The 26884-nt window shown below is 35.9% G+C and overlaps 1 protein-coding gene across 1 annotated transcript; it reads right to left on the bottom strand.

The window, feature by feature from the left end:
- On the bottom strand, nt 1-26670 carry LOC109051187 (fatty acid 2-hydroxylase-like). Its single transcript, XM_042715208.1, has 7 exons — nt 26254-26670; nt 6396-6494; nt 3297-3439; nt 3073-3173; nt 2724-2896; nt 2358-2610; nt 1-1706 (listed from the first exon to the last, which is right to left on the bottom strand). Exons 1-7 carry the CDS (start codon nt 26545-26547, stop codon nt 1639-1641), a joined length of 1131 nt encoding a protein of 376 aa, XP_042571142.1. The 5' UTR covers nt 26548-26670; the 3' UTR covers nt 1-1638.
- Between the last annotated feature and the right edge of the window lie 214 nt (nt 26671-26884).

Genomic DNA, 26884 nt, shown 5'->3' on the forward strand with positions numbered 1-26884 from the left:
TTTCCTCAGAAATATACAGTTTATTTACAAATACAATTGCATTTGCATAGAAATTTAAAATTCCAAAATAAAAATACATAGTAGTAAACAGATTTATTAGAGGCATCTATAGCTGAAAATATTATCTGAATTAAAAGCTCCCAAAGTGATTACAAGTAAACAGATAAATATATTGCTCTGTTGACTTGCCTCATTTGAAAGCATTCTCCTATGACATGGGATCTGTCCAGGATGGTGTCACAGTTACAGAATAATCACAAATCATTACAGTGTCCATTGCATTTTATTAGTTTCGCTGTGCCACAGAATCACGGTATAAAGAAAAGCTCTATTCAAATGTCCAACCAGTTATGCAATCTAGTTGGCTTGGAAGGAGCAGGAAGGTAGACAATACCCCTAAGGCACATGAGGATTGTTTATACTTAAATATTATATATTATTATGTATATATTTCATCTGAAACATTAATTATGCTCATAATGACTGTATGAAACTGAGTTACATGTGGTCACAGCTATTCTAGGATATATCCCAGAATTCCAACATCATTGAACCAGAGTCAAGACAAAGGCAGGTGTTAAAACGAGCAGGAAACAATACAAAAGTGTCGGACGAGTGAACAAATCTGCCGTATGAACGGATGAGAGATCAGCCGAGGATGTTCTCGCTCTCCTGACGCCGTCAGATGCAACAGTTCGTCACACCAGATGGAAGGGTTGCGCCGGTTAGATCTACCCTGATGACGACAGAGGATTTTTACAGACCCTCCACCCTATGACAGCTATGGACAGCTGGCAACCCTCACCGGCAGGAGAGGCCCGTGCACCCCGCTTCACGCCCTCACCTTGAGCTCAAAGTGCGAAATTGTCACCGTGTGTTAGTCAGGAGAACCAAAAGCAAACTTCAATCCTCAATAACTTAATATCTCACTGGATATGTAACAGATTACTCGAGGAGCAGCTACTTGTGACGTCCTCCGGATCAGGATATTAGTTAGTCGATTGGCAAAAAAACACCTCGAATTGGGTGAGATGAGAAAGAAAAGCAAGACAACCAGAGCAGAATGAAACAGGCGCAGCAAAGTTTTGACAGACAGCTGGGGGAAAGCGATGATCCGTAAGCGGTTTTGCAGCATCAACACTGAGAATAGTTAAAGCGTGAGACTTTCCTGAGTTCTCAATGGCGCACGTGGCAACCGAAAGGACCTCCTTTTGCTGGCCTTCAGCTTTTTAACACTACAACTAAGAATTCATTTCCACTCGCACCTTCACACACCGTCCCACAGTCTATACATCTCTTTACTTTACATGGATGGGCAAAAACTGAGTTTGATATTCTTGTGCCTCTAATAAAAGACATCCAACATTTGATTCGTCAGTACATTCATACATGGTATATAAATATTTATATAGCTTGACATTCTGTTTGTTTCTGGACCCCCCTTCTCTAAATATCTGATGGCGATGATGATGATGATGATGATGATGGTGAACCTAAGGCTGTAATAGCTGGTAGCAGCAGCAGGGTAAGACACTGTACATAACCCAGTGTTAAAGGGAGAATGCAGAAGAGAGAGGCTTATGGGAGTTTGTTTGGGGGGATTTTGATTTCGTCATTGTGGCAAAAAAAAAGGGTCTTCTAAAACGTCTGCTCAGGGATGACTGTGTTGAAGGGGTAGTCCCAGAATGTGGTAGTGATCCCAAAACCTGGAAAAAATACAGAATGAACAGAAGGCTTTAAAAAAGGAAACAAAACAAAAACAGTGCAAACAGCAGGTTAAATGTAATAAATAAATTAAAATATTTTTTAATATTATAAAATAAATTATTTTTTAATAATACAAATATTTTTTTTTAATTATTATTTCAATCAATAATATTATATATATATATATATATATATATATAATATTTACAATAAAATAATTAATTTTTACATTAAATTAATAACATTAACATTAAATTAACTTTATTATATATAAAATGTAAACCTTGTAAATTGTAATACAATTTGTTTTATTTTAACTGTTTAACAATTTTTTTTTTTTTTTTTTTAATAATAAAAGTCATAAAAAACTCTATTGCTATTTTGTATACAACAATGTATTTTTCTAAGGTCACAGTAAATTATTATTATTTAAAATGTATACATGTTTAATATATCTTTTTTTTTAAATCTAAAAAAAAATACTTTTTTGTATACAACAATGTCTTTTTAGGTCACAATAAATTATTATTATTTAAAATGTATACATTATTGTTTACAGTCAATATTTTTCTTTACTTTAACTTGGCACTGGTCTTAAGCTCTATTTTGTAGAGTGATGCTCTAATGCATCTCAAATCTCCTGTCCTCACCTGCCCTTTGGTGTTCAAAGTGGTGTTTGACGTGGTACGCTTTCAGCCCGTACAAATAGGAGTCCTTCCGTGGCGAGCCGTAGTGCAGGTAGTAGTGGATCATGTCATAGACCACGTATCCACACAGACCCCCGACAAACAGGGAGATTCCCAGACCCTCAGGGAACAGCTGCCTGAGTATCAGGTAAAAAGCGCCAATGACGATGGCGGCCAGACTTGGAGGAAACACCAGACGAGAGCCGTCAAATGGAGACTGATGGATAAGAAAAGAGTTCGGTTGAGCTTCATCAATATCCAATGAATTATGTAAATTCATCTTCTCAATTAATTATTCATGAATCTCATGTATCCAACAAAATCACACACCTTGTGGTGCTGACCGTGCAACAGGAAGTGCAGCGTGATAAGGTAATAATTGTGGGCAGGTGGGCGCATGTGGAAGACGAAGCGATGGATGCAGTACTCCATGAACGACCACAGAAACATGCCGAGCACGAAAATGAACGGAAAGCTGTATTTGTGGACCAGAATGGAGTAGTCTACAAAGTAAATGTGTAAAATAAAAAAAATAATCCACCAATCCATAATCCTTCACTAAGATCATTTACTTAACTGTGTCGCTTATTTCAATATATAAATACTAGTAAAGTAAAAAATAATACTTTTGAGGACTAAGTAAATCAAATAAGAATGTCTTAAAACACTCTTCACACACCTGATGTAATAAACAGTCTTGTCCTCTCTTGTGCCAAAAACGAATAGCAGTACCAGCTCAGATAGATCACCAAAGGCATCCATACAATTGGCACCATGTACCTGCAAAAGCACACGCATAACAAAGTTCAAGTACCACCACACACATAACATAGCATCTCCTGTAGCATAACACTATTACTAAACAAACTCAAGCAGTAAATCCTGTAATGTGATTTCTCTTACCAAGAAGTCTTTGTGTTGGCCTCGAAAAAGTCATTCTCAAACAGCCTGATCGGTCTGTCCACAGGCTGATGGACCCACGTGTCATATTTCTCTCCAAGGTATCCGACCTGCCAGGCCAGTGGCTTCCGCCAGTCTACCAGATCCTGTGTGGACAATGAAATAAATTGTAATATTATTAAATATGTTTATAATAATACTTATAATATTATCAATAAATATTATTTATAACTGATAACAGTGTTATTCTAATATTATTTATATACTATTAAAGTATTTTGAATTATTTTTATATTTTAAGTTTTTATTTTAGTTTCAGGGGTTTTTTAACAGGTTTATGCGCTTTTGTCATTTATATATATATTTTTTATTTTTATTTCTGTTTTATTTGTAGTAATTTTAATACTTCAACTTACTTATTTCAGTTCGTTGCCAAGGCAACATTTAATTTCATTTAAGTTTTTCATCTAATATTTATATTATTTTATTTCAGAGGTAAAATGGTAATTATTTAGTGAACTTGTTAGACATTTGTAATACCAGGTTTAATCTGCTATGTTAATTAGTGATGTTTTGTTATTAGTTGGTTTGTCTCTAAAACAATCCATCCTGTTATAAAATAATTCTGTAGTAATTTAATGTATTAATCATAATTCAATATGACAAAATTATTAATATCAAAATTCACTTCATACTAACAACGTTACGTAAGTTAAACAGATGACTAACTTAACCTTCTATTGCCATCTTATCAAATAATCTGTTCATTTTCTTGCCATTATGTTAAAGTTAACAGAGTTCAGGAAGTACTGCGCACCAGGAATGTTGGCTATCAATGATGTTAATTTGCTGAATCATTTGACTTCCTTGTTTATAGTGCAAACTTCGACCAGATGCTTTTCCTGCGTTTTTCACTAGGGGTCACTATAACAATATAAAGCGTGTCTAAGCTGACACACTGTTGTTAGTATAGGCCCAAGACCTGTAGAGAGCGGCACCTCACCAAGATTCAAAGGAAGCAGGGGCCTTGAACTCAGTGTGGACATAACCTGAAGCAACAGATGTCTATCTATGCATGGCTCTGTGCGTGTAATTTATGAAACCACAGGCTGACAATTTGCTAATCATGCGCATATTAACACCTCTCCAGAGTCACGATGTAGGACTATGCAAGGCGTGCCAACTGATCACAAGATACAGAACGTCATTGCAATTCAATGACATTATCTAGGGGGCCAATTAAAAATACAAAAACTTCATCATAATAGCTCTGATTTATTCAGTGTTATTTCTAGTTATTATTGCATGACAGAATACGAAGAACAGCTTAACCGTAACCACCCACTTGACTTGTTTTGTGGAACGAGGAGGACAGAACAATGTATTCAGGTTTAATTCTTGAAAATGTCTGTCACATCATCAATAGGTTGACATGGTAGGACGAATGAATGGCTTTTGCTTTACAGCAACGCTGGAATGAATGAGAGTGCGGCAATAAACCGGTGCCGAGACCACATTCCTGCTGTAATGAACCCAGAAATCTGGTCTGGACTGCCTGTCTTGTCTGGCTTACAAGTTTCATTACGTCGTTTATTATGGTGTTGGTTGTTAAGCCTGATGCACAGTAAGAATGACAGAGTAAGAACAATTCACATGCGAATCTCACTATGAAAAGTCTGGGTGGGTCATACTTTTACTGAAAAAAAAAAAACTAAAATAAAAATTGAATTATATATTTTTTATAGAATAATTATTAAAAATTTATATTTATAATATATTTATAAATTTTATTTTAAATATATTTATACACAATCTTTATAACAACCATTATATTAAATATAATTGACAAATTGTCATATAATAATGGAAATATTAAAAAAAATACAATTATAATTTCTAAATACACATATACATAAAGTAATAATGTATTATAAAAAATGTATTAAGAATTTAAAAAATAATTTGCTCATATCATACTGACACCCTCATATGTAAATACATATTTTAACTTTTTTTTAATTCATTTTTTTTTAACCTAAGTAAAATTTATTTTCTAAATAACTAGTAAATAAGGAAATGCTTCTTCAACTCCATACACGCATGCACATATTTATTACTAGAAGTAGTAATGAATGGTACAGCGTGGTTCTGCAAAGGGGTCAGTGTTCTCTAAATCGTTGACCGCATCTGTCAAATTCACAAAACAATCGATGCTTGTGAAAGACCTGTATGCCTCTGATAGAGGACACAGGACATTCACACACAAAGAGAGTGAGAGAAGTGTATACACAAGCATTTTTCACATATCTTTTTATTGTCAGTGAACCACAAAAGTATTTTCGCTTCATCCAGCTTGTGGCATCGTTCAACCACAAGAAAATGAAGTCTTAAAGAAATAAGTCTTAAATGATAATCACTGTACAAGAAAGACAGAGCAACAGAAAGTCACCTGCTCTGTTTGTTTTCACTGTCAATTCAAGAAAAAGAGGAATGGTTGCTTGTGGTTTCCTGTCATATGAACTAAAGCTTCACTTCCAGATGTCAAGCAAACAAATGTGTGATTCAGATTAAATGGTTGTTCTGGGTTAAATGCAAGTTCAGTTCAATCACCAGCATCTGTGGCATGTTGTTGATTACCACGGAAAGCAATTTTAAGCCTATGAATGTGTAAAACTATGTTTTCGTAATGTCTTCAGGAAGTAATATACATTTAGACTGGTTTAGCGTCACGTCTATCACACATCGATCAGATGCGTTTCCCATGGGCCTTTCACACAGGACACATAGCACTACAGTGCAAAATATTAACTAAGCTACAACTAAAGAGAGAAAAACTCTAGATAAACTAGTTGACCTCACTAATCAGCTAGATGGCTAATCTAACATCCTGTCTCATCCTTATTTGTGCCAAAGAAACATGCACAGAAATGCACTTACAATGGAAGTCTATAGTGCAGGCTTTGTATGATTTTGAATTATTATTGCCATAATTGTATTTGTTTTACAAACTGTGGGAAAAGCATTTTTTGTGACTTAACTTACAGCTTGTATTTTAATCAGGAATATGCCTGTAACATCAGTTTGTATTTTACTTTTGCATACCGTTTCTTCGTTGACTTTGCTGCACTTATTGATGGCCGAAGTTTCTTCCTCTTCTTCTTCTGTGGTGCTTTCTGGAATCTTCTTCCTCTGTCTCAGAGTCTAGAAGAGAAGAACAGGAACAGTTCAGAAAAAAACTTGATCATATTTATAAATCAGATTTATAGCAGATTTAAATCTATTCAGATTTATAAATGAGTCTCATTACGAATACGTCGTTCGTATCGCATTGTCACATGCCTTGAAAAAAAAATCATAAAAATGTGACTGAGCAACTGATGAGTAAGACGCAGATTTTATAGCGCAGATTTTCCTTGCGCTTTAGACTATGAGCCTTGGTTAAAGCTCCAATATGTAGGAATTTTGTAATAAAATTTCCGAAAATAACTTGCACAGTGTGATATTTCCTCCAGTTGTGTACTTACAATATCTCAAAAGTCTCCAAAGATTTTTTATTTCAGAGAAATTCCGATTTTAAATAATTGGCCGTCCTGGAAAAAATATGTCGCCTCTCAGTGACGCAATGTCCGCTCTATACTTTTTTTCCGGTGTAGACCATGTGATGTTCCACCACACCGGAATATCACATGGTCAAATGCGGAAGTGGTGGTTATGTTATAGCCGCGCGTATCGTTGTTATGGATCACGATAACTCTTTGGCGCCCTCTTGTGGTCAATTACAAAAGTCACATACTGGAGCTTTAACAAGAAGATAGCGCCGCGAGCTCGTGCAGTGCTGTCAGAATATTAGAAAACATCATGTTCTGCAGTTAGTTCAGACACGCCCCCTCCCTCCAACATCCATCACATGAGCTGCAGCTGTACAGCTCCACTCAGCATTGGGTGAGTGACTTTTCTGGAATAAGATGAGGTGAGGATGTCATGGTCAATTGTACTTAGTGATTAAAGTTAAAATAGAGCATAATTTGCCTTCAGTTAATCACTTAGCTTGTCAAATGTGTTTAAAGCATTACTGCATGTTAAGGCTGGGGGATGTGACAAATTGTGGCAATGATATAAAGTGTGAATAGTTCAATCAAGTGTGAATTGATTTAACTTTTTCTAAATCCTTTACATAGAAAAAGCCCAAATATATCCATGCAGCTTTTAGTGGGAAAACGTTGGAGTGGAAAGAAGCATGGATGAATGGTTGAGTAATAGTGTGATGTGCATGGTGCAATTGCACTTATTTTAAGTGCAGTATGCCACGAAAGGAAATTCAAATTCAGTCAGCAGATGTGAGAAAAAAAATGTTTATTACATTTGAAATCTGGATATTTATCTTACAAAAATGCATGGATTTACTACAGGGGGCCTTTATTCACCCCTCGGAGCCATGTGATGGCAGTTTTATTACAGATGCGTTATTTCACGTCTTCCGAACTATTGACAACAAACACCCGCTTATCCCCATTGAAAGGCTTGGAAGAGCAAGGACAATTTTTAATATAACTCCGATTGGATTCATCTGAAAGAAGAGTCACATACACCTAGGATGCTTTGTGGGTGAGTAAAACATAGACAAATTTTCATTTTTGGGTGAACTAACGCTTTAGAGTCACAAAAAACCCTTGTGAATCAGATCTGCTGTTGTTCAAAAAAATAAATCAACAAATTCTAATTAAACAAAAAAAAAAATCAGTGACAGTATACTAGAATAAGACCTTCAAATCTAACAGTAAAAATTCCAACAATATGGTACAGACAATAGTGATCATAAATATGACAAATAAGCTACATCTAGCCTCATCATCATCATCATCATACCACCACACAAAATACACAACGCCTTATTCATGATACACACATCACTGCACACATTACGTCATGCCTCATCCTACAGGACGGAAGTGCTTATCTTTTCTCCATAGGGTCAGATGGCTAGTTAGGTGGGACAGTAATAATTAATCTGTCTTGCGTTGCACCATACCATTCTAACATTAAAGAGGTGATTAACCCTAGCCCCCTTCACACTTGCACACTTAACACCTAAGCCACTGCGTACACTCTACCATAGAACAGTGTCAGAAGAACCTCAACAAGTTATAGAGGTTGACAGTTGTGCGGTTGCTGTTTGCACATGCCTGAGGCCCCCTGGGTTATTTAAACAGCGCAAACTTACTCAGAGGTTACATGGTATTGAATGATATTTATGCAATTGTATCCAGACCTGCATGCAATTTCAGTACAATATATTTCAACAGAATTCAAACATAGATTACAAACATACATAATTGTCTATATATTGCACATTTCTCCCATTTCACATCACTGAATCATCAATGAACTGACTTTAGCTGAAAAATGACACTGTTATTGTCTTCTTGCATCAGTTCTTGCTTCCTGTTTGGCTCTGTAAAGCTGCTTTGAGACAACCAGTATTGTATAAAGCGCTATACAAATAAAGGTGACTTGACCTCACTTGATTTCTTGCGTTCTTTTATAAAACGCTACCTAGTGACCTGTTTCGCACTCTTCGTGAACATATAATAATTCACTCTGCTTAATTACTCTTATGAAAATCATCAATGAGTGTCAACAATAAATGGGAAAACTACTTGTGTTTCAAAAAGGAAACAGTGCAGAAACTACTGGTTACTAAAACCGTGGTCTGGAAAATCTCCATCAATGACATCACTTTACAAGGTCGGGTACTTTGATAGAGTGTTTGTGTTGTTTTATGTGCTTGAGAATATATGCTTATTTTATTGTCTTGTCTTGCAATGTCACGTGGCTATTTCCACTGTGCAAAACAGCAAGTGAACAGGTGAAATGTAAAAAATATTGTTAAGATTTAAAGTGCTAATGCAAGTGATATTTGTATTAGAACAGTAAGAACAGTAAGAATAATGGGTTTGCAACAAGAAGAAAGATTTGGCAATAAGTGAGCGTGTATAAAGGAGGCCGTGAGGGTCTGGTTTACATGAGCTTCAGTTTGGGTTTGCTGAAGACCAAGCCACTATTGGTAACATGACCACATGCTCCATCCTGTTTTTTTTTTTTTTCAGTCTGTTTCTTCTCTTTTTCTCTCATTGAGTCTTTTACCCACTTCCCATCATCTGTCTCTGCATATCAGTTATAAAATCACCATTTTTTCCACACCACTTTCCACTGAATCAGTTAGATATAATAAAATAGAATTGAATATATTAGGCACCCTTCCACCCTACACTATAACTAATAAACTTGAAAAATGTACCAGGTACCATGTATGACTAATATACATTGAAACAAGTCTCTAATGCTCACCATGCCCGCATTTCTTTGATCAAATAAATTCATAGTGAAGTGATAGGGGGCTTTCTCCACAACAAAAACATAATTCTGTAAGAAACAATAAAAACTGCAACAAACTAAGCTACATCCTTCTTATGGTGAACAGACGAGACCAGATATTTCCAACGACTGTAGTTCCAAAGATCATACACACATGCAAACCCATCTTTCGGTGCACTTCTGTTGACAGTGACATTAGCCAAAGCTTACTCAGACACAGTCTGTGTTATCATCACACTAAGATAACATCCACTTTAATGTTTAAATAACACATTCAACAATTTATTAAAAAAATAAATAAAATACAGCACCATGGTAATGTCAATGTATTACACCTAGACACACCTAGCACGCACTATACATACATGACTGCTGGGGTGTTTGACTGTTTACAATGAGCCACACCAATCATTAGCTTAGGAATACACACAAACTAAGAGCAGAAAGAGGATAGGGGAATTAACACTTAAAAGATTAAACTTCATTGGTTGTTAGTGACACTAATTCAACAGACCTGAAGAATGCAAATATATAAAATCACATTTCAGATACATTTTTAACACCCCGAAGAATGAACAAATGCACACACAGAAATAAACAAAACTCGAGCCTAGGACAACACAAAAGGGATTGCATCTAGAAACAAACAGTTGTCGTTATAGATACAGTCACTATCAGAGCGCTGCAGTCACTGAAAACTTGCATGACAGGCCTTTTGCACAATACAGAACAGATTAGAAAGCAGAGGTTTAATCTCACATGTACTTGCATGTTGACATCTTGATTACATGCTTTCAAGTGAACAATTCGCATCCAAGTACCAAACTTAGAAACTGTCAAAATGAAAATACTATCTATTCTTGATAAACTCCATGACTCAGAAATAGTGTTGTATTAGTGTGTGTGTATGTGCGTGTTGCATTACGACCAGCACATGTGATCCGAGATGTGTGCTGCCCTTTTGCTGAGGTGAACAAGGGTGCTGAAGCGAGAACCGGGGTAGTGGAGGTGCAGATATGAGCATTAGGGTTCAGTCATGTGTGGTCACTTGGCAGGTTATTTAGCCAGCTTTGGCAGCTTCTTGTGAAGGATGTCTGCAGCCAAAAAGCTTAGGAAAAGCAGGTGAAGAAGTCTTTAGGAAAAGCAGGGTGAGATGTGGTTTGGTAAAGTACAAAAGTCTTTTAAAGTAAGGCAACATAATGTGCAGTTATCTCAGGGTTAAAAGAAAGGAAATTAGTAGGAAACTAGAAAAAATTTAGTAGGGTAAGGCCAATTATGGCCTAGTTACAACATATGAGACTTGGAATATGGTTAAAAAAAAGTTGCAAATGTTCAAAGGAGACAGTAGCTGCAGGGTTGGTTAAGGTTTAATCGTCCCATAATTCATGTGGCTGGTTGTTGGTCTTTCAGTGTTCTCTGATCTGTGGTGCAGAAGAGAGTTTGAGCACAACAGAACTGTGAGGGAAACTGCCTTCAAAGGGATTGTGTCTAGATATTAAACCTCATTCTACGAAACTCTGCTTCCAAGGATAAGGTTGCTATTGGACTCCAAATAAACACAGTAGCTGACAAAACATACCCATGTACTTTTTTTATTATTTCACTCAACATCAAGATCTTAGGTTGAAATATATATGAAAAAATATTTTTTAAAACATGTCCTTGTTAGTTCATTGTATGCAGCTTGGAATGAATTCCTTTTAAATAAAATGAGATCATTATAATTATTAGCAAAATGTTGTTTAAAATCATTTTAGATTAGCATGTCACACTGCCACATATAACAACTTTTCAAAAGTTTCATGTATACATATAAAACTTGGGAGACTTTCCCTTAAAATGAGGTCAACCATTTAGACATAAATCTCCAAGCTAAATTTAAGATAAAAATGTAACCGTAAAATGTAAGTCAAGAAAAATTTCACCATTAATGTTCTTATCTTTATATGTTAAAATTCATGAGAGTTATTTCACTTTGCAATAAAGGCTCGTCCTGACAGCAAGCGGATCTCTGTTAAACTTAACAGTTTTCACTGAACAAGCATGAAGATCATAACGTTTAACTGGATAGAATGTTACATTGTTTCTAATCATGTGCATATGGCTTGTGGTTATGTGGTTAAGTTAATGTACCTGGAAGAATTTTCGAATGATCCACAGTCAGTAGATTTGTTAAACCTAAATTAGGTCACATGGCCACAGAGATGTATTGTTGTCCTAAGAGACAGTGGGACATATTTAGTCAGACCACTTTATGTGTACCACAAAACCATAACACGAAGACTCCCCTCACCATGGGAAAAAAAAACAACAACAACAAAAAAAAATCACTGCAAAACTAACCCACTTCCTATTTCCATTTCATTCCCATTTTTGTGGTCTATGCCTTTGTAGATTTGTTTAGGTTTAATTAACTGTAAAGAAATATAACAATCAAATCAAGCATACATGATCTTGCGTCTCTCTGTAAAAGTACACAATGCAACCCACCACGATCTTGTGTGTACCATACTACATTAAATCCTATTACCTTGTAAAATGGTGCTTATTTACAGAAGAGAGGCTTTTCAATTGTTCTCAGTGGACATTGAGAGAATAAAGTAAATCTGGACGAGGATAGTAATCCTTTATTGTGGTCTAGAAAGTCTAGAAAGCACAAATGTACAGCATGTTCCTTATTGGTATGAAAGAAAAAAGAATGAGCAACAGGAAGTTGTCATTTTCAGCATTCAGCAAGAGCACTGTGTGATTAGGAGTGAAGCTCTGCATGAAGTCCAACAGAGTGGAATGTATGAAAATACAGCCACAAGTCATTACACCTAGACGATATCATTTTCCAGTGTGGTATGCAAATATCTATTGGACTAAAGTTATGACAGCTGCGCTGGCCGACTCAAAATCAAGTCACAGTGTAGTTTACATAGTGACGGAAATAATATTGCATGATCAAGGTGTGAAAAGTTTTCAGCAGTCAGGATACCCTAAACGTGGGCTTGGCAGACCTTGGAGCATGAGTTATTTTAAAGACAATTAATCCAGATACATCAGATCATCTGGATTTCAGGGAAGCAGCCAGATCCTGCTACGTTTTGTGTTGGTAATAGTCATCAACGAGATTTACAGTGGCAAAATGCAGAAAATTTGTGTTCAGTGAGATGAGGGCAAAAAGGACTGGCATGGGGGCTGAAAGAATTCCCCTGGGTTAACAATAAGGCTTCTTTATGGAGCAGTAAGGATCTGGGAAACTGAATGACAGGGACACACAAACATACAGAAAGAGTTGTGAGAACAAAAGCATGGAGGATCGAGGAAGAGAGCTCGGCCTGGTATAATCCAAACAGGGCTGGCAGTGTGTCAAATGGTGTTGGGGTGGCGTTAAGAGTACGGATGGGAGTTGATAGCCTCGGACACATACACTCAAAAGGGTACCAAGGCCATCAGAAATGCCTAGCCAAACCCTAATTAGCTTAACTCTCCCAGTTGATGGTGACGGTAGGCAGTGCTCTTCACAATTTGCTCAAACCCAGCACATTCCCCAGATAAAGATGTAGGAATAATTGTAGCCACATACCAACTAGTGAAAAAACACACCCCTATTGTTCTCGGTAAGAGAAGACAGTTCAGCATTAACAAAGGAGCTGAAAGAGAGGATGTTTGGTCATCTTTGTACAAGCACAGATACTAGTTTGGATACTTCCACCCGAACCATTGCTTATCTAATGCTTGTACAACGAGATGTTTGTTTAAGTATCATTGGCTGGCCAGGACTGTGGTCTTGCCGAGAAGGGGTTTCCAGGGTTTCCAGTTGAGTAAAAGTGCTATGGTAATTGACTGACATCATTTGGGTCTATTTAGGCCAGGGATGTCCTAAAGAGCCAATGACCTGCAGAGTTTAGCTCCAACCTAAATTAAGCACACCTCAGGTGTCAGAATTACTAGGAAGTTCCAGGCATATGTGCTGTGACAGACTGGAGCTAAACTCTGCAGGATTAAACAACCCTGATTTAGATTGATTGTTGCCCTGCAAAAAAAAAAAAAAATAAAAATTGATTGTTGATTTGTTAATATAAGGTAAATGGATAAATTAATTATTTTGTTGAAACCTTATCAGGCATCATTCTAGAAATTCTTACAAAATGAGTGATAAAGACAGTGGTTCTTTGGAATCAAAAATGATGCTAACTTAAAAAAAAGCTATGTGGCTAGGTCTGACATGATAACAACTTTTTGTTGTGCGATAAGCGATATTATTGTCAACTTTTTTTATTATTGTCAATATTATTGTCAGGCATTTTTAAAATTTGAACTAGCACCTCATGACTATGCCACGTTATGTACAGGAAGCTGCAAAAGACACAGGCGCAAGTAAAATGCAAAAAAAAAATTTTTTTATAGTGAATTTTTTTTTTTTATTGTGTTTTTTTATATATTGCATCACCAAAAATTATTGAGGTCTTGTACATATATTGTGCGACAAGTCCATATATTGATTATTGTGACAGGCCTATATGCGGCATTAACTCGCCCGTTTCAACAATGGTCAGGGCAAAGAGGGTCACATGACCCATGAGGGTTCTTCCAAGTCAATAATTAACCATTATCCAATGGTGCCAGGATACACAGTTGGACAGACTGATCCTGATAAGAGGCAGCAACTCATGGACTACTCCAAGCTGTGGAAAACATCAGCCATGGTGGCACTGGGGGCAGATGTAAAACATTTGGCTTGTGTTATTCAGAGCAACACTTATGTAAATTTGCAGGCAGAAGTCCCTCGTCAACCTGTCCAATTCCCAGATCCACATATCTCTCTAAACACACTGGTTGTAAAAATGTGGGATTTTTAGGTTTTATGTCAAGCACGGTTAAGAGAAGCAATGTGGGCAAGCATGGAAAAGTCTGTAATGTAATGTAATGCAAGCAGAAAAGGCTGCACTCTAAATTTGCTGGGTCAAAAACAACCAATGCTGGGTTATTTGGCAACCCAGTGCTGGGTAAATATTGGACAGAACACATGCTGGGTTATTTTATTCTTATTTTAAATGTTTTATTGTAAAATATAAGACAAATTGAATTTATTTGGGTGAATAAAGTTTACAATATTACATTTAAACTTGTTTAACATGCATTTTAGAAATAAAAAAAATTAACATTTTAATTCAAATGTATTCAACCGTTTTTTGTAATCCCTTATCAGCAAAATAGTGCTGATTCTAGTGACGGTGTATCGCCAAATCTGAGCTGGTGAGCTGCTATTCGGCGGGGGTACTGTGAACCTCAGACTGCTGCCTCACATTTCACTCGTTACTGAAACATGCCATAACTGAGTCCATAACCTGCCCATAAACTATACAAATTATACTAAGATTAGAGAACATATTCTAACATCAAAATAAATGAAATTCAGTATTATAACAAATAAAATAAATTTATGTTATGCAAGACAAAAGGCGTTTTCATAATGCGCAATGGCGCAATGACTGACATCTCATCCTTGTATGCGTTGTGTAAAATAATATGATTTACAGCACAGAAAAGACTTTAAAGATTAAATAAAACATAAACAAACCATTATTTCACTGAAGAAGTGCACCAGTTCGGCGGTGCTGAGAACCGCTCTCTCCTGAAGAGGACAAAAAAGCCCACACTCTGACTGTAACTCGACAGCTGGGTTGAAGTAAGGTTTTGTCAGAGGGAGGGGGAAGGGGGTATAGTTTCACCGGTCAGTGAGATTGACCCAGCCACTAACTCAATGGCTGGGTAACACAAAAACTACCCAGCACTGAAAAAAAAAACCAACATATGACCTAACAGGTTCAAACCAGCAGTTGGGTAGAAAAAATAACCCAGCATTTTTAGAATCTGGCTTCTTGTTCAACATATGTAAATGACTAAGCAAAAGTTTGTTAACGCAAATGTACTGAGGGAAGGGTTGCTGAATGTATCACTATTCTAAGATTATGAACTACCATTATGCATGCATGTAAAATAACAAGCCTGGTTGACAAGTGTGTCCTTGTTAGCACTATGTTTTGCAGTACTCAGTTGACAGCATTTCTGGCATGTTGTTGACTTGTCTCTCTTTAAAAAAAAAAAAAAAAAAAAAAAAGCCAAACCCTGAGTTGATGTACTTACAAAGGAAGTGAATAGGGCCAGGTTTTTTTTTAAGGAATCCCAAGCAGAAATGTGAAGTTTGTGGTTTTTTTTAAACCACTTACATTAATTACTTTTTTAAACTTATGCATTATTTGAACTAAAGTCATCTTCTGACTTTACTATTATATTGTATATTGTATATATTTTTTTTAAAATATATATAAAAAATTATGGTAGCACTTTATTTTATAGTTCTGTTTCTCATGTACATACATTGTACTTATTAAAGTTTTTACAATAACTAGGTAATAACTAGGTACTACCCCTGAACCTACCCCTAGGGATGTTGTTGGTTGGTAAACTGCATCACCAAGAAAACTGGTGGAACCTGCTGGGCCAGATACTGGGAGTCCTTCCAAGCATTTTCTCGCTCTTTTTCTCTTTTCCTTAATTCCTTTCCTCAATCGCCAAGCCAAATTTAACATCAATGAGCAGCTTCATTATCTTGGGGTTAGCAGATTTGAGAAAGATTAGACATCTGGGCAAGCGTGGGTATAGTGGGACAAAGGTTGTTGTGACTTTTCGGCATGATATGACTTGAAACCTGCCAATCTCAATTCTCATCTCATTATGACAGAATAAGAGTTTTTTGTGTTTTTTCAGCATGATATGACTTGAAGATTTTCTGACTATATATCCGATTTTTTTTGACGACCCCGCTTACATCATCTTTTAAAAGTGACCCGTATCCGATTTTTTGCATTTACACTACACTGCTGAAACTACCAAACTTAGACGTTTCTGACCCGGAAATGGAAGTAAAAGCAGCACGAAATACAATGGATGCAGATGCAAATAATATTATGCAGTGTGTTTTGCTTTCCACAATATTTTGAAAAGTCAACAAAAAAAAAAATCAGCAAAACATTGGTCTCATACGGCGCGGCGGAGAAAAAAGCGCTTAAACCGTGCCTCCCCATAAACTCGTGAAATGTCTTCAAACACGGATTTATTTCTGTAACAACCCTGCATTTTTTGCCTGCGCTGTCTCTTCGCCCCAAAGACTTAAAAGACATGAAACCTTGGCTTTGCTCCACTGTGTGTATCCTTCGTCCTCTATCGCGCTTATAATAAGTCATGTGATCTCAGTTGGTGGTGTACACCTGAGTTGACGTCACTTTTTTAATGACGTACGACTCGCATTTACTGGGGAATATCCGATTTGTCTGCTTACATGGCACACGCAAATGCACGTATCCGATTCATATCCGATTTATTACCACATATGAATGAGGCCTGAATCCGATCTGAGAAAATCGGAATCCATGCGGTTTTTTCCTGCTTACACGTTCACTGGTCATATCCGATCTGTGCCACATGAGAGGAAAAAAATCGGAATTGGGTCACTTGAACCATGCAGTGTAAAATGGGGCCTAAATGCATGATATGACTTGAAACCTGTCAATCTCAATTCTCATCTCATTATGATTTTGTGTAGCTCCCTTCAAACAAGGGTGCAAAGGTTTCTTCATTTGCAGGTCTCCACACATAAGCGTGTCCTATTGTACAGAGTTCAATTGGGTCTTCTCCTTCAAGTATCGATACATGTGCTACAGATTTTGTACTGAGTTTAGTTTTTAAGAGCCTTCTCACACATAAAGACCTTCGATTATTTGTGTGATATTGAGTTCAGTCATGCCTTTATGAATGCCAAAATACTGGGACTTTGGTACAAAGTCAATTGATAAAAAGGTGTAACAATACCACTCTTTTCTACAGTATCGGTAGTACTTAGAAAACAAACAAAAAAAACTATGACCGTTTACCTAATTTGTATCTATTGCCTAATTTGTAATTTTTTATTATACAAAAAGAATATGATTATTTTATTTATATTAAAAATCTTTTTGAAAATCTTCAAAAGCATTTGTCACTTAATACTCAATAAAAAGGCCACTGTTCTAATTCAATCTGTTAATAGTACATTAATATTAATAATACACAAATGTGTTCATTCACATTCTATGATATCGGTATCAAAAGTTGTGAAATTTTGATACCAATGACTACTGTAAATGTGGTATAGTGATGCATGCCTGTAGTTTAAAGTTTAATACTCAACCTTATCAAATATACCCCAAGCAGGCAAACAAGGGTCAACTTCTCCATTTAAGAGGAACATCTCAGCTTCAGGTTCTCTACAATAAACAACTGTATGATGATCTTTTGAGATAAGAAGAGATCTATAAAATCAATAGTTCTATCTGAAAGGCAGTGGCACATGCATTTGAAAAGATAGGGGACAGGTTTAACGCACATCCTACAAAATCAATGACACTGAACACAGTTTTCTCACGTTGATGTGTCTCCTCCATTTGTATCTCTTTTGAAGGCTTTGACAAGCTGACCAATCCAGGTTCTTCTCTACTGGCTGAAACTGTTAAAAAGTGAATCAGCACACTGAAGTCAACCACCTTTCAAATACCAAAGTTACAAAAGCACCGAAGTCATAATGAGATTTTACAAAAGATCATTTGAGTTCTAAGTATGACACCACCTGATTGTTTTAAATATAACCTTTTCTGGTTAAACTTGTTTTGCCAAGTATCTTTGAGAACCTTTCACACATTGTTTTGATTTCAATCTTTGAGATCTAGCAGATGCAATGGAGTTCAAACAGAAGATCATCATATGGATGAAGAAACAGGTGATTCATATTATTAAAATGTTACAATGTTACATACAACAACAACATTTTCGAGCAAATCAACATAATGAATGTGTAGGTTGGCTCTGCTGAACTTCTAAGGTGTCGGCTTTGGAACAATACACCCTTTTTCTTTGCAAAGCCACAAATCGGACAGGGTTTATATGAATCGCACTTATTCAGTTCACACAATGATTCTCTATGCATTGTATTATAAGCAGTTCAATTAGTTGCGACGAAACCATGTGTGTGGCTCATGGGAGTGTCAGTGTGAAATTTGACACAGTCAAGCAACCATGCAAGAGTTTCCTTTTGGAGTACATTTTAGTTTATGCACTGATTTCCCTCTTTTACATCAACTTACTGACAAAGTTACAGAAAAGAATTAGTTGTTCCTTAAAACCAACTTTAGCCATATTGTGCATTTTGCAACATTAGCCATTGAGAGCTTTTCCGGGTCCCAGGGTTCCACCCAGAGCCATGGCAACAAGTGTCTCCTGTGACACCAGGCTTATGAGTTTTGTAGCATGCTCCTCTCCTGGGGACCGTCCAGTAGCTTGATGCAATTAATGAGCGAGCAAACCTTAGTTACCTTAGGGACCGATGTTGGCCGAACCATCTGCGTATAATCTATCAGTGACCTACATTATAATCCATCAGTGAAAACTTCTAAGCATCTTGTACAATCATACCTTTGGCTCCCAAATGCCTTGTGTTCCCAAGGTGTAATTTGCCAGTCTAACACAGTCTCCTTGGGGAAAGAGAACAGAGGGTTGCAAAGCGAAAAGATTTGATGACACCAGAGCAACTAAGTACTGCGGTCGTCCCTGTCAGCATAGCAGCCGGCAGTAAACACTTCTCACACCAGAGGATACCTGTTCATCCTATAGTCTTGTGGTTAATATAGGCATACTTAGATTATAGCATGAACTCCACTGATGCAGTATGAGGTTCCATCACAACCATGAGACTATGTTTTAAAAGGAATTTCAGTGAATTTTAACTTTATTGAGCATTCACAACCAAGATGGCCCTTGGTAAAGGTTGGCATGCTGCTTTGTGGCTGAAGCCACGGGAAACAAAAAGGCTATTAAAGGAGAAATGAGATAATATCCTCGGAAAGCAAGCATTCCAGAGATCCATGCCTCTGCCATACGTTCTTCTCAAAAATGAACAGGCAACTAAACCAGTTCACACTGACTTGGTGAGATGTTCACCAAATGTTTCCAATGGACTAGAAAAAATGCAGCCTAAAAATAGATTTCTATTAAGCCATTTAAAACATATTAAATGGAACAATTTCAGACCAGAGTTTGTAGTCCTTCACGCAGGAAAACTAGCCGGAAAATACAGCAGGTAGTTGGATGAAACATAAGAGGCCTTAGTGACATCAGTTGAATTGGCAAATATTGGTAGCATGACAGTTATCAGCCAATATTAGATCAATTTCATTTACTGTAACACTTTTATTTTGGATATTAAATTGTAAAAATAAAAGAAAGAAGCATGCACATTTACATTTTAAAACCTTTTCCATTCTCTAGCACTTATTTAGTCTTAAAAAAATAATAAACTGTTATAATAAACTGCCATAATACTGTTAAATATTATCTTTAGCTAATCTCAAAATGAATATGCATTTTTTTCACACTGTACAATATAATGTTGTGATGCCTAAATTCATGTTTAGCATTTATAATAATTGATTTTATTATTTAATTTGTAATTTATTTAGACAAAATGTAAAATATAATAAATATAATATTGAAATATCTGTAATTGATCAGTTATCGGCCATAACATGAGCATATTTATGTATATGATTATGTATGTAATAACTGTGTATGAAATCAGTATCAGCACATCCCTAAAAGCGAGTCATTTTGCTAAAAAATTATAAATAAAAATATAAAATAATAGCACAAGTATTAAAAAATAAAGGATTGTTAATTTTTCTTTGGAATTAAGAATCTGGACCAGTCAAATTTGTCATATCTTATTTAGTCCTATACATCGTAATATCTCTGTAAATGGAATTCAAGTTAAACCTTAAGCTTAACATAAAACCAATAATCCAATCTGAAATCATAAATTTAAATGTGCATGCGTCAGAGCATTTGGGAGTGGAAATGTGGGTGTTACTTGAGATCGCACCACTACGTACTGCGAAAAACATCTGAGTGATGTAAATAAAGGTGCTAAAGAAGCCTTTGTTCTTTCACCTCTGTACAGAGTTATGAACTGACGTGATGCCATGCTTTACAATACTGGTCATTACAATCTTACCATTCTAGTTACAAGAAAACTAACAGCCACAAGGCCAGTTGTTTCATAAAGGACAATCAATATATCCATAACCCTAACAGCTATTTACGTAAACATTCATGCATCACTTCACTCAGCCATTTATCTCATTCTCCTCATTCAAATTCATGCTTGCTCAAGAAGTGGAACCGCCTGAAACCATTTTGTCAACACACCCATAACAGGTCATCACCTTGTCATACCCTCATCACTAGATATGAGTAGATGGACTACAGCCCCCTCACCTAGTCAACAGGTCCAGCTGATTTCATGAGCGAAAAAAAAGACGATAAAAAAAGACAGACGATCCCCCAGATTTTCTTGGGCATTTGTTTTGCTGCCTGACTAAGGCCTTTTGAGATTGTCCTTGCAATGTCATAACCATTAATTCAACAAATACTTTCAATTTATAGCAGGTCTAGCCAGATTTTTTTTTAATTAAATAGTTATATGTGACTAATATAATGAGTCACTGTTGTTTCTTAGTGGGAACAAACAGAAATCAATGGACTCAAGATCTCAGGGAGGAGCTTGTCTGACAAAGAGTGTGCAATAAAAAACACTAAAAAATAATATACATGATAAAATTTTACCAAACTTTTGAAAATAGTACTGGTTTAGGGTTTTCTTCTCTTTGATAAATCTTTAACATTTAAAATGCTCTACCATGAAGATCAATCAAATCCCAAAGATTCAAATGTGAGATGGAAATGCACAGGGCTTTCTTTTTTTTTTTTTCAGGTCTTTCATTTTATGTCTTATCAAGGCTGCATTTATTTGGCACAGTAAAAAATGTCATATTGTGAAATATTATTACAATTGAACATAACTGTATTCTATTTTAATATATTTTAAAATATAATTTATTCCTGTGATTCAAAGCTGCATTTTCAGCATCATTACTCCAGTCTTCATTGTCACATGATCCTTCAGAAATCACTCTAATATTCTGATTTGCTGCTCAAGAAACATTTCTGCTTATTATCAATGTTGAAAAGAGTTGTTCTGTTTAAAATGTTTTTTAAAATAGAATTATAAAACTTTTTTATCTTAAATTAAAGATAAAAATTCCTTGCCATGAGACAAATACACATTCAATCTTTGAGAGAAATGTAGTTGATATTTTCCATTGAATTAAATATATAACTTATATATATATAAAAAAAAAATACTTAACCACTAGTAACTTTTTTTTAAAATTAGCTAGATTGAAATCATTATGACTAATTAAAAAAATATATATTAAAAAATACTTTGTACTACAGCAGTATTTACCACCTCAGGATGTAAAAACATGCTTGGGAAACTATGTGGAAATATAGATTAGCAATGTCTCAGACCAAGCCCTTGTGTTGAGTGGTGGGGATTCAAGTCCTCACACTGTTAAAAGGCTCAGACTGTTTACACTGCAATCATAGCTGCTGAGAAATGACTCAAAGTGCCTTGAAGTTAAATGCAGAAATTCAAATTGGAATGCATGCTAATTTTGTTTTTCAGTGTACACATTTTCTAACCAATCAGAACTCACAACAAAAAACAATGCAACTTCTAATACTCCCTTATTTTACACACATATATAGTTGAAATGGGCCAAGATACCAGCAAACAAGTGAAGCTTGATTTCAATCAGAAATTAATATGAATGTGTGAAGTGACAATTAATTATAGCCTGACAGATACATCATGTGAACCCTTTCTTGTGAATGGTGACCGTTTTCTATGAAACCTGAAGTGTTTAAAAAATTTCCTGCTCAGCTATTGTGTTGTGGGTCAAGCCAGAGTATATGCCACTGCTTAGACAAGACAGACCGGTTTGATTGTCTCTCTCTCTCTCACATACACACACACACACACACACACACACACACACGCGCGCGCGCACACACACACACACACTCATTTTCACCTTCTACATTCTGAAATATCTACCCTTCTTCTGCACTTTGAGCTTGTAGTCAGTACATGCCTCATATCAATATGTTCATCACAGGCATAATGGCAATAAAAGCCTGACAATACCTAACAGTTTTGTTAATATGACTGGATATGTATAAAACTAACAATAAAATGAGAATAATACATAAAGCTGAAACTGGAAGGTGAGATACCTGGTTCTTCCCCCCGCTTATTCCTTGGGGAGTGACAGAGGAGAGGCAGGGACAGAAGGCTTGTTTATCTATCTATCTATTATTGTTTACCTGCTGGCATGACACACAAATATCACAATGATAATCTATGCGTTTCTTATGGAATGGTTTTCGAATCTTAATTTAAAAAACTGCACAGGTAAAAAACTGAGATAATAAAACCGACTTTGCTAACCGTTTATTCAAAAAAATCAATTCGGTGACTCCTTTACGTCCTGACAATGTCATGTGTGACATAACGGAGTGGCATGTGATTTGCTCTAAAATTTTCTTAAATAAGTTTGTATTAATAATATTGTTTATTGTAATTTTATGATTCCCAGTTTATTTTGTTTAATCATTAGAACCACTGTTATAAAGTTTGTATGATGTTGGATGTTGGATATTCGACAAATTTTTAGCTGCAAAAATTTTCACTAGATTCTTAATACACACACACAAACACTGCTCACTTACAGAATAAGCCATTTAAATAAGCTATACTGCATACAAAATGTGTCATTATTATTATAGCCTATTATTGCTACTAATACAATCTTTTCATAATTTAAAAAATAATTACAAACATTTCTCATTTCATCTTGAATCTAAAGGACGTTTAAAAAGAAAAAAAATGATGTTTTTAAAAAAGGATGTTATTAAAAGTTAAACCATTAAATATAATAATTTAACACCTTATGTATCGTACTGGTTCATAGGGGGTGTCTTTCTATTAAAAAAACCTTTTGATAGTGGTTTTTGTCTTATTACAATTCCTAAGACAATGCAAGTAACCTTTATTTCTTCAATTATGAAACAAGTGCAAATCCAGCTGTAAAGCAGCTCTAAAAAGATAACAGTCATTATTTAAATCAGGTTCATTCAATGTTAATATAATGTTCAATAACAGTGTAATGTTGCAAAGTTCATCAGTTGGGAAACGTGCTTAATTCAACAATAAAGCAGCATAAAGCACAACTGTGTCATCATTCAGCTCAGTTCTGTTCAGTTTTGAAATATGTACATTGAATAATACTGCAAAGTTAATCAATTACCAAGCTTAATTCAGCTGTAAGTAGCTCTACAGAAAGCAACAGTGTCATTATTCAGCTCAAGTTAGCTCAATGTCAGTTCAGTTCATTTCAGTTCAATATCAGTCCTCCTGATGTTGCAGAGTTCATCAATTATGAAACAAAGCTGAATAAGCGATTATGCACCTTTACTGATATACTTAGCTTTTAAACTCCAGCCAAGCACGCCCAAGGTAACAATGGCATTGAAAAAAGATGTTTTGATGTTGTTTTTACTGTCAAAAGTACAGAGCCCTTAAGGGGACAAAAATCTGAGGTGGGAGGAAAAAATATTTTTCAAATCTTTTGTGTTCTCTTGCAAAACTATTGCGTCCCCTCGCAAAGATATTTGCATTCTCTCGCAAAACCAGTGCAGTGGTTCAGCTCGGTACGTTCACAATGAGTGGTACGTAGAGTTTTATTTTGAACTTTGACTCAAGTATAAAGAAATCCAGTCAGTGCTTAGTTCAAGGCACCGTTTATGGATATTCTGAAACACTTAATGTGGCTTAATGTACTAAAACAGTAACACTGGAGGACCAAATTCAGTATTATTATTACACTATTAATATTAATAATTTTACTATTAATGAAATTCTATTTACAGCCAAGCAGAACAGCCCAGAATATGAATGCAATGCACTAATGCACGTGATTATGATTTCACTTTTTTAACTTTAGTTAGTGTGTAATGTTGCTGTTAGAGTATAAACAATAATTGCAAAGTTATAACGTTCAAAGTTCAATGCAAAGGGATATATTTTATTTTAAAGAAATCACTGTTTAAGGACTACAAAAAAAAAAAAAAACTACAACATGCTTCTTCCTGGGTTTGTGACATCATTAACCCCATGTTTACATAAACCCTGCCCCCAGGAACATGCAACTACCAGTAATTGTAAGGGACCGTGACATTTCCGGACATAACCATAACCAATAACCAATCTGAGCCCATTGTGTATTTCTGAAGGATAGGATTCCTAAAAACAGGAAATCTGGTATACAGTTTATTAATAAAAGGCACAGGAAAGCAGATGAGCACACTTTACAAGGCTTTGCGAGATTTTTCGCAATTGTTGCTTTCAATAACACGTTTTGTGCTATAGTTATGTGAATAAAACAAACATAAAAATTGTTCTTTTAGGAACCAGTAACAACTTATTTAAAGTTGAGTTAGAACACCAATTTGATTTCAATTAATTTATGTATTTCTTTGAATATCAATAGCATGCCTTGTGCTATAGTTCAGTGAATAAATACAATCTTAAAATGTTGTTTTATATTCGAAAAATTAGTATATGTATTTCATACAAATTTATTAGCACATCTGAATCTCAATATTGTTTTTGCATTGCTAATGATAGTAAAACCAACTGAAAGCAGATTTTTGGACCTAGTGAAAGAACACACTATTTGAATTTGGGACTGAATTTTATTATAGTTTTTACTCAAAATAAACGTATTTTTCTTAATAACATTACTATTACCACTACTTTTATTATTTCCAATAGCCTATGTAACATTTGCAGTATTTTTACCAGGTGAGACTGAGTATGTGTGTATGTTTCAAGGCTTTGATCGCCTTTTTTCACGAATAAATAATATGTAGCTATGGAACAATTGACCGTTTTTCTTCTTCGTTTTCTACATTGCAGACAGTCCCTTTCTGCTATTTTACATTACAAAATATATAGGTTGCGATACAGCAAAGTAGATTGAAACACACATAAACTTCTCTTCTACATTTTAAAACAATTCGAACACAACCTGTTTTTTGTTGTAATCCTAAATCGTTATTGATCCACTGAAGCGTTTCGAAGCTGAATCTGACAAATGTCAAACTTCATATGGTTTTTAGAACCATATCATTTCCATTTACTACATAATACTAAAAATTAATTTAACGTCACACAGACGCAGCAAAATAGTTTCTGATTGGTGTAAAGTGAGCATGCACTTGAGTCGCAAACATGTTTACAGTGTTTTATTTCTCAGTGATTCAGTGAGTCGGTGACTGGAGAACCGCTCGGATCGATTCAGTTCGAATCGTGAACGAACTCCACAGATTTATTAAAAAGATCCAACTCAACTGAAGGTTCCATTTCGAATCTGACATAGCTATTTAAAACCTTTACGGACCAAATTGCTTTCTTAAATCTGTGTGTAGTAACAGTTCCTGAACCAAAGATTGTCATCTTAAGATATGACCTCACGTACTGTTAAACTTCCTTAAAATAGTGCGTGTCTAACTGAGTGATTTCTGTTGCTATTTCGGGAATTACCTCCGTGTCTTCATCTATGCTGTCTTTGTCGAGTTCACCAATGTAGTACTGCTCCATCCACCTCCGGGCGTTCTCCGAGTGCCGGTGTGGGGGTCCTTCGATCTCCCGGCTGACGTCCTTGCCAGAGCGGCGGAGAATGAGCGCCTCTCCGCCCGGGTGCATCCGGAGGAACCCCGTCACATCGTAGACGCGCGTCCCTAACAACACCCAGCAAGAATCCTTGGTGCAATGTTTGGTTTGGTTATTTTCTTTAAAAAAGCGAGGGGACACCGAAGGCGACATTTTATTATTCATTTAGGGGTGTCCACAAGGCGATAGAGAACGGTAGGCACGCAGGTGGGACCCCCACTGACTTTCTCCAGCGCTCGTGGACTACAACTACTGACTTTCGACTTCGAGTCCGAGCAGAGTTCATACCAGCCTGCTCATTAAGCATCTCATGAATAATTCATGACGCAGTCACTGCTGATCCGAGCACCTGTTGCGCGTGCCGAGTGGAAGAGCGTGCAAAAAGATGTACATGCTGTGTTTGTGTCGTTTTTCTAGTTCATAATTCACAGAAAAGCTAATTTTGTATGTTATTTTTATTTTTTTTTAAATTACATTAATGCCAAAAGTTACCTCGTCACGT

Source organism: Cyprinus carpio, chromosome A25, assembly GCF_018340385.1.
Source record: "Cyprinus carpio isolate SPL01 chromosome A25, ASM1834038v1, whole genome shotgun sequence".
NCBI lineage: Eukaryota > Metazoa > Chordata > Actinopteri > Cypriniformes > Cyprinidae > Cyprinus > Cyprinus carpio.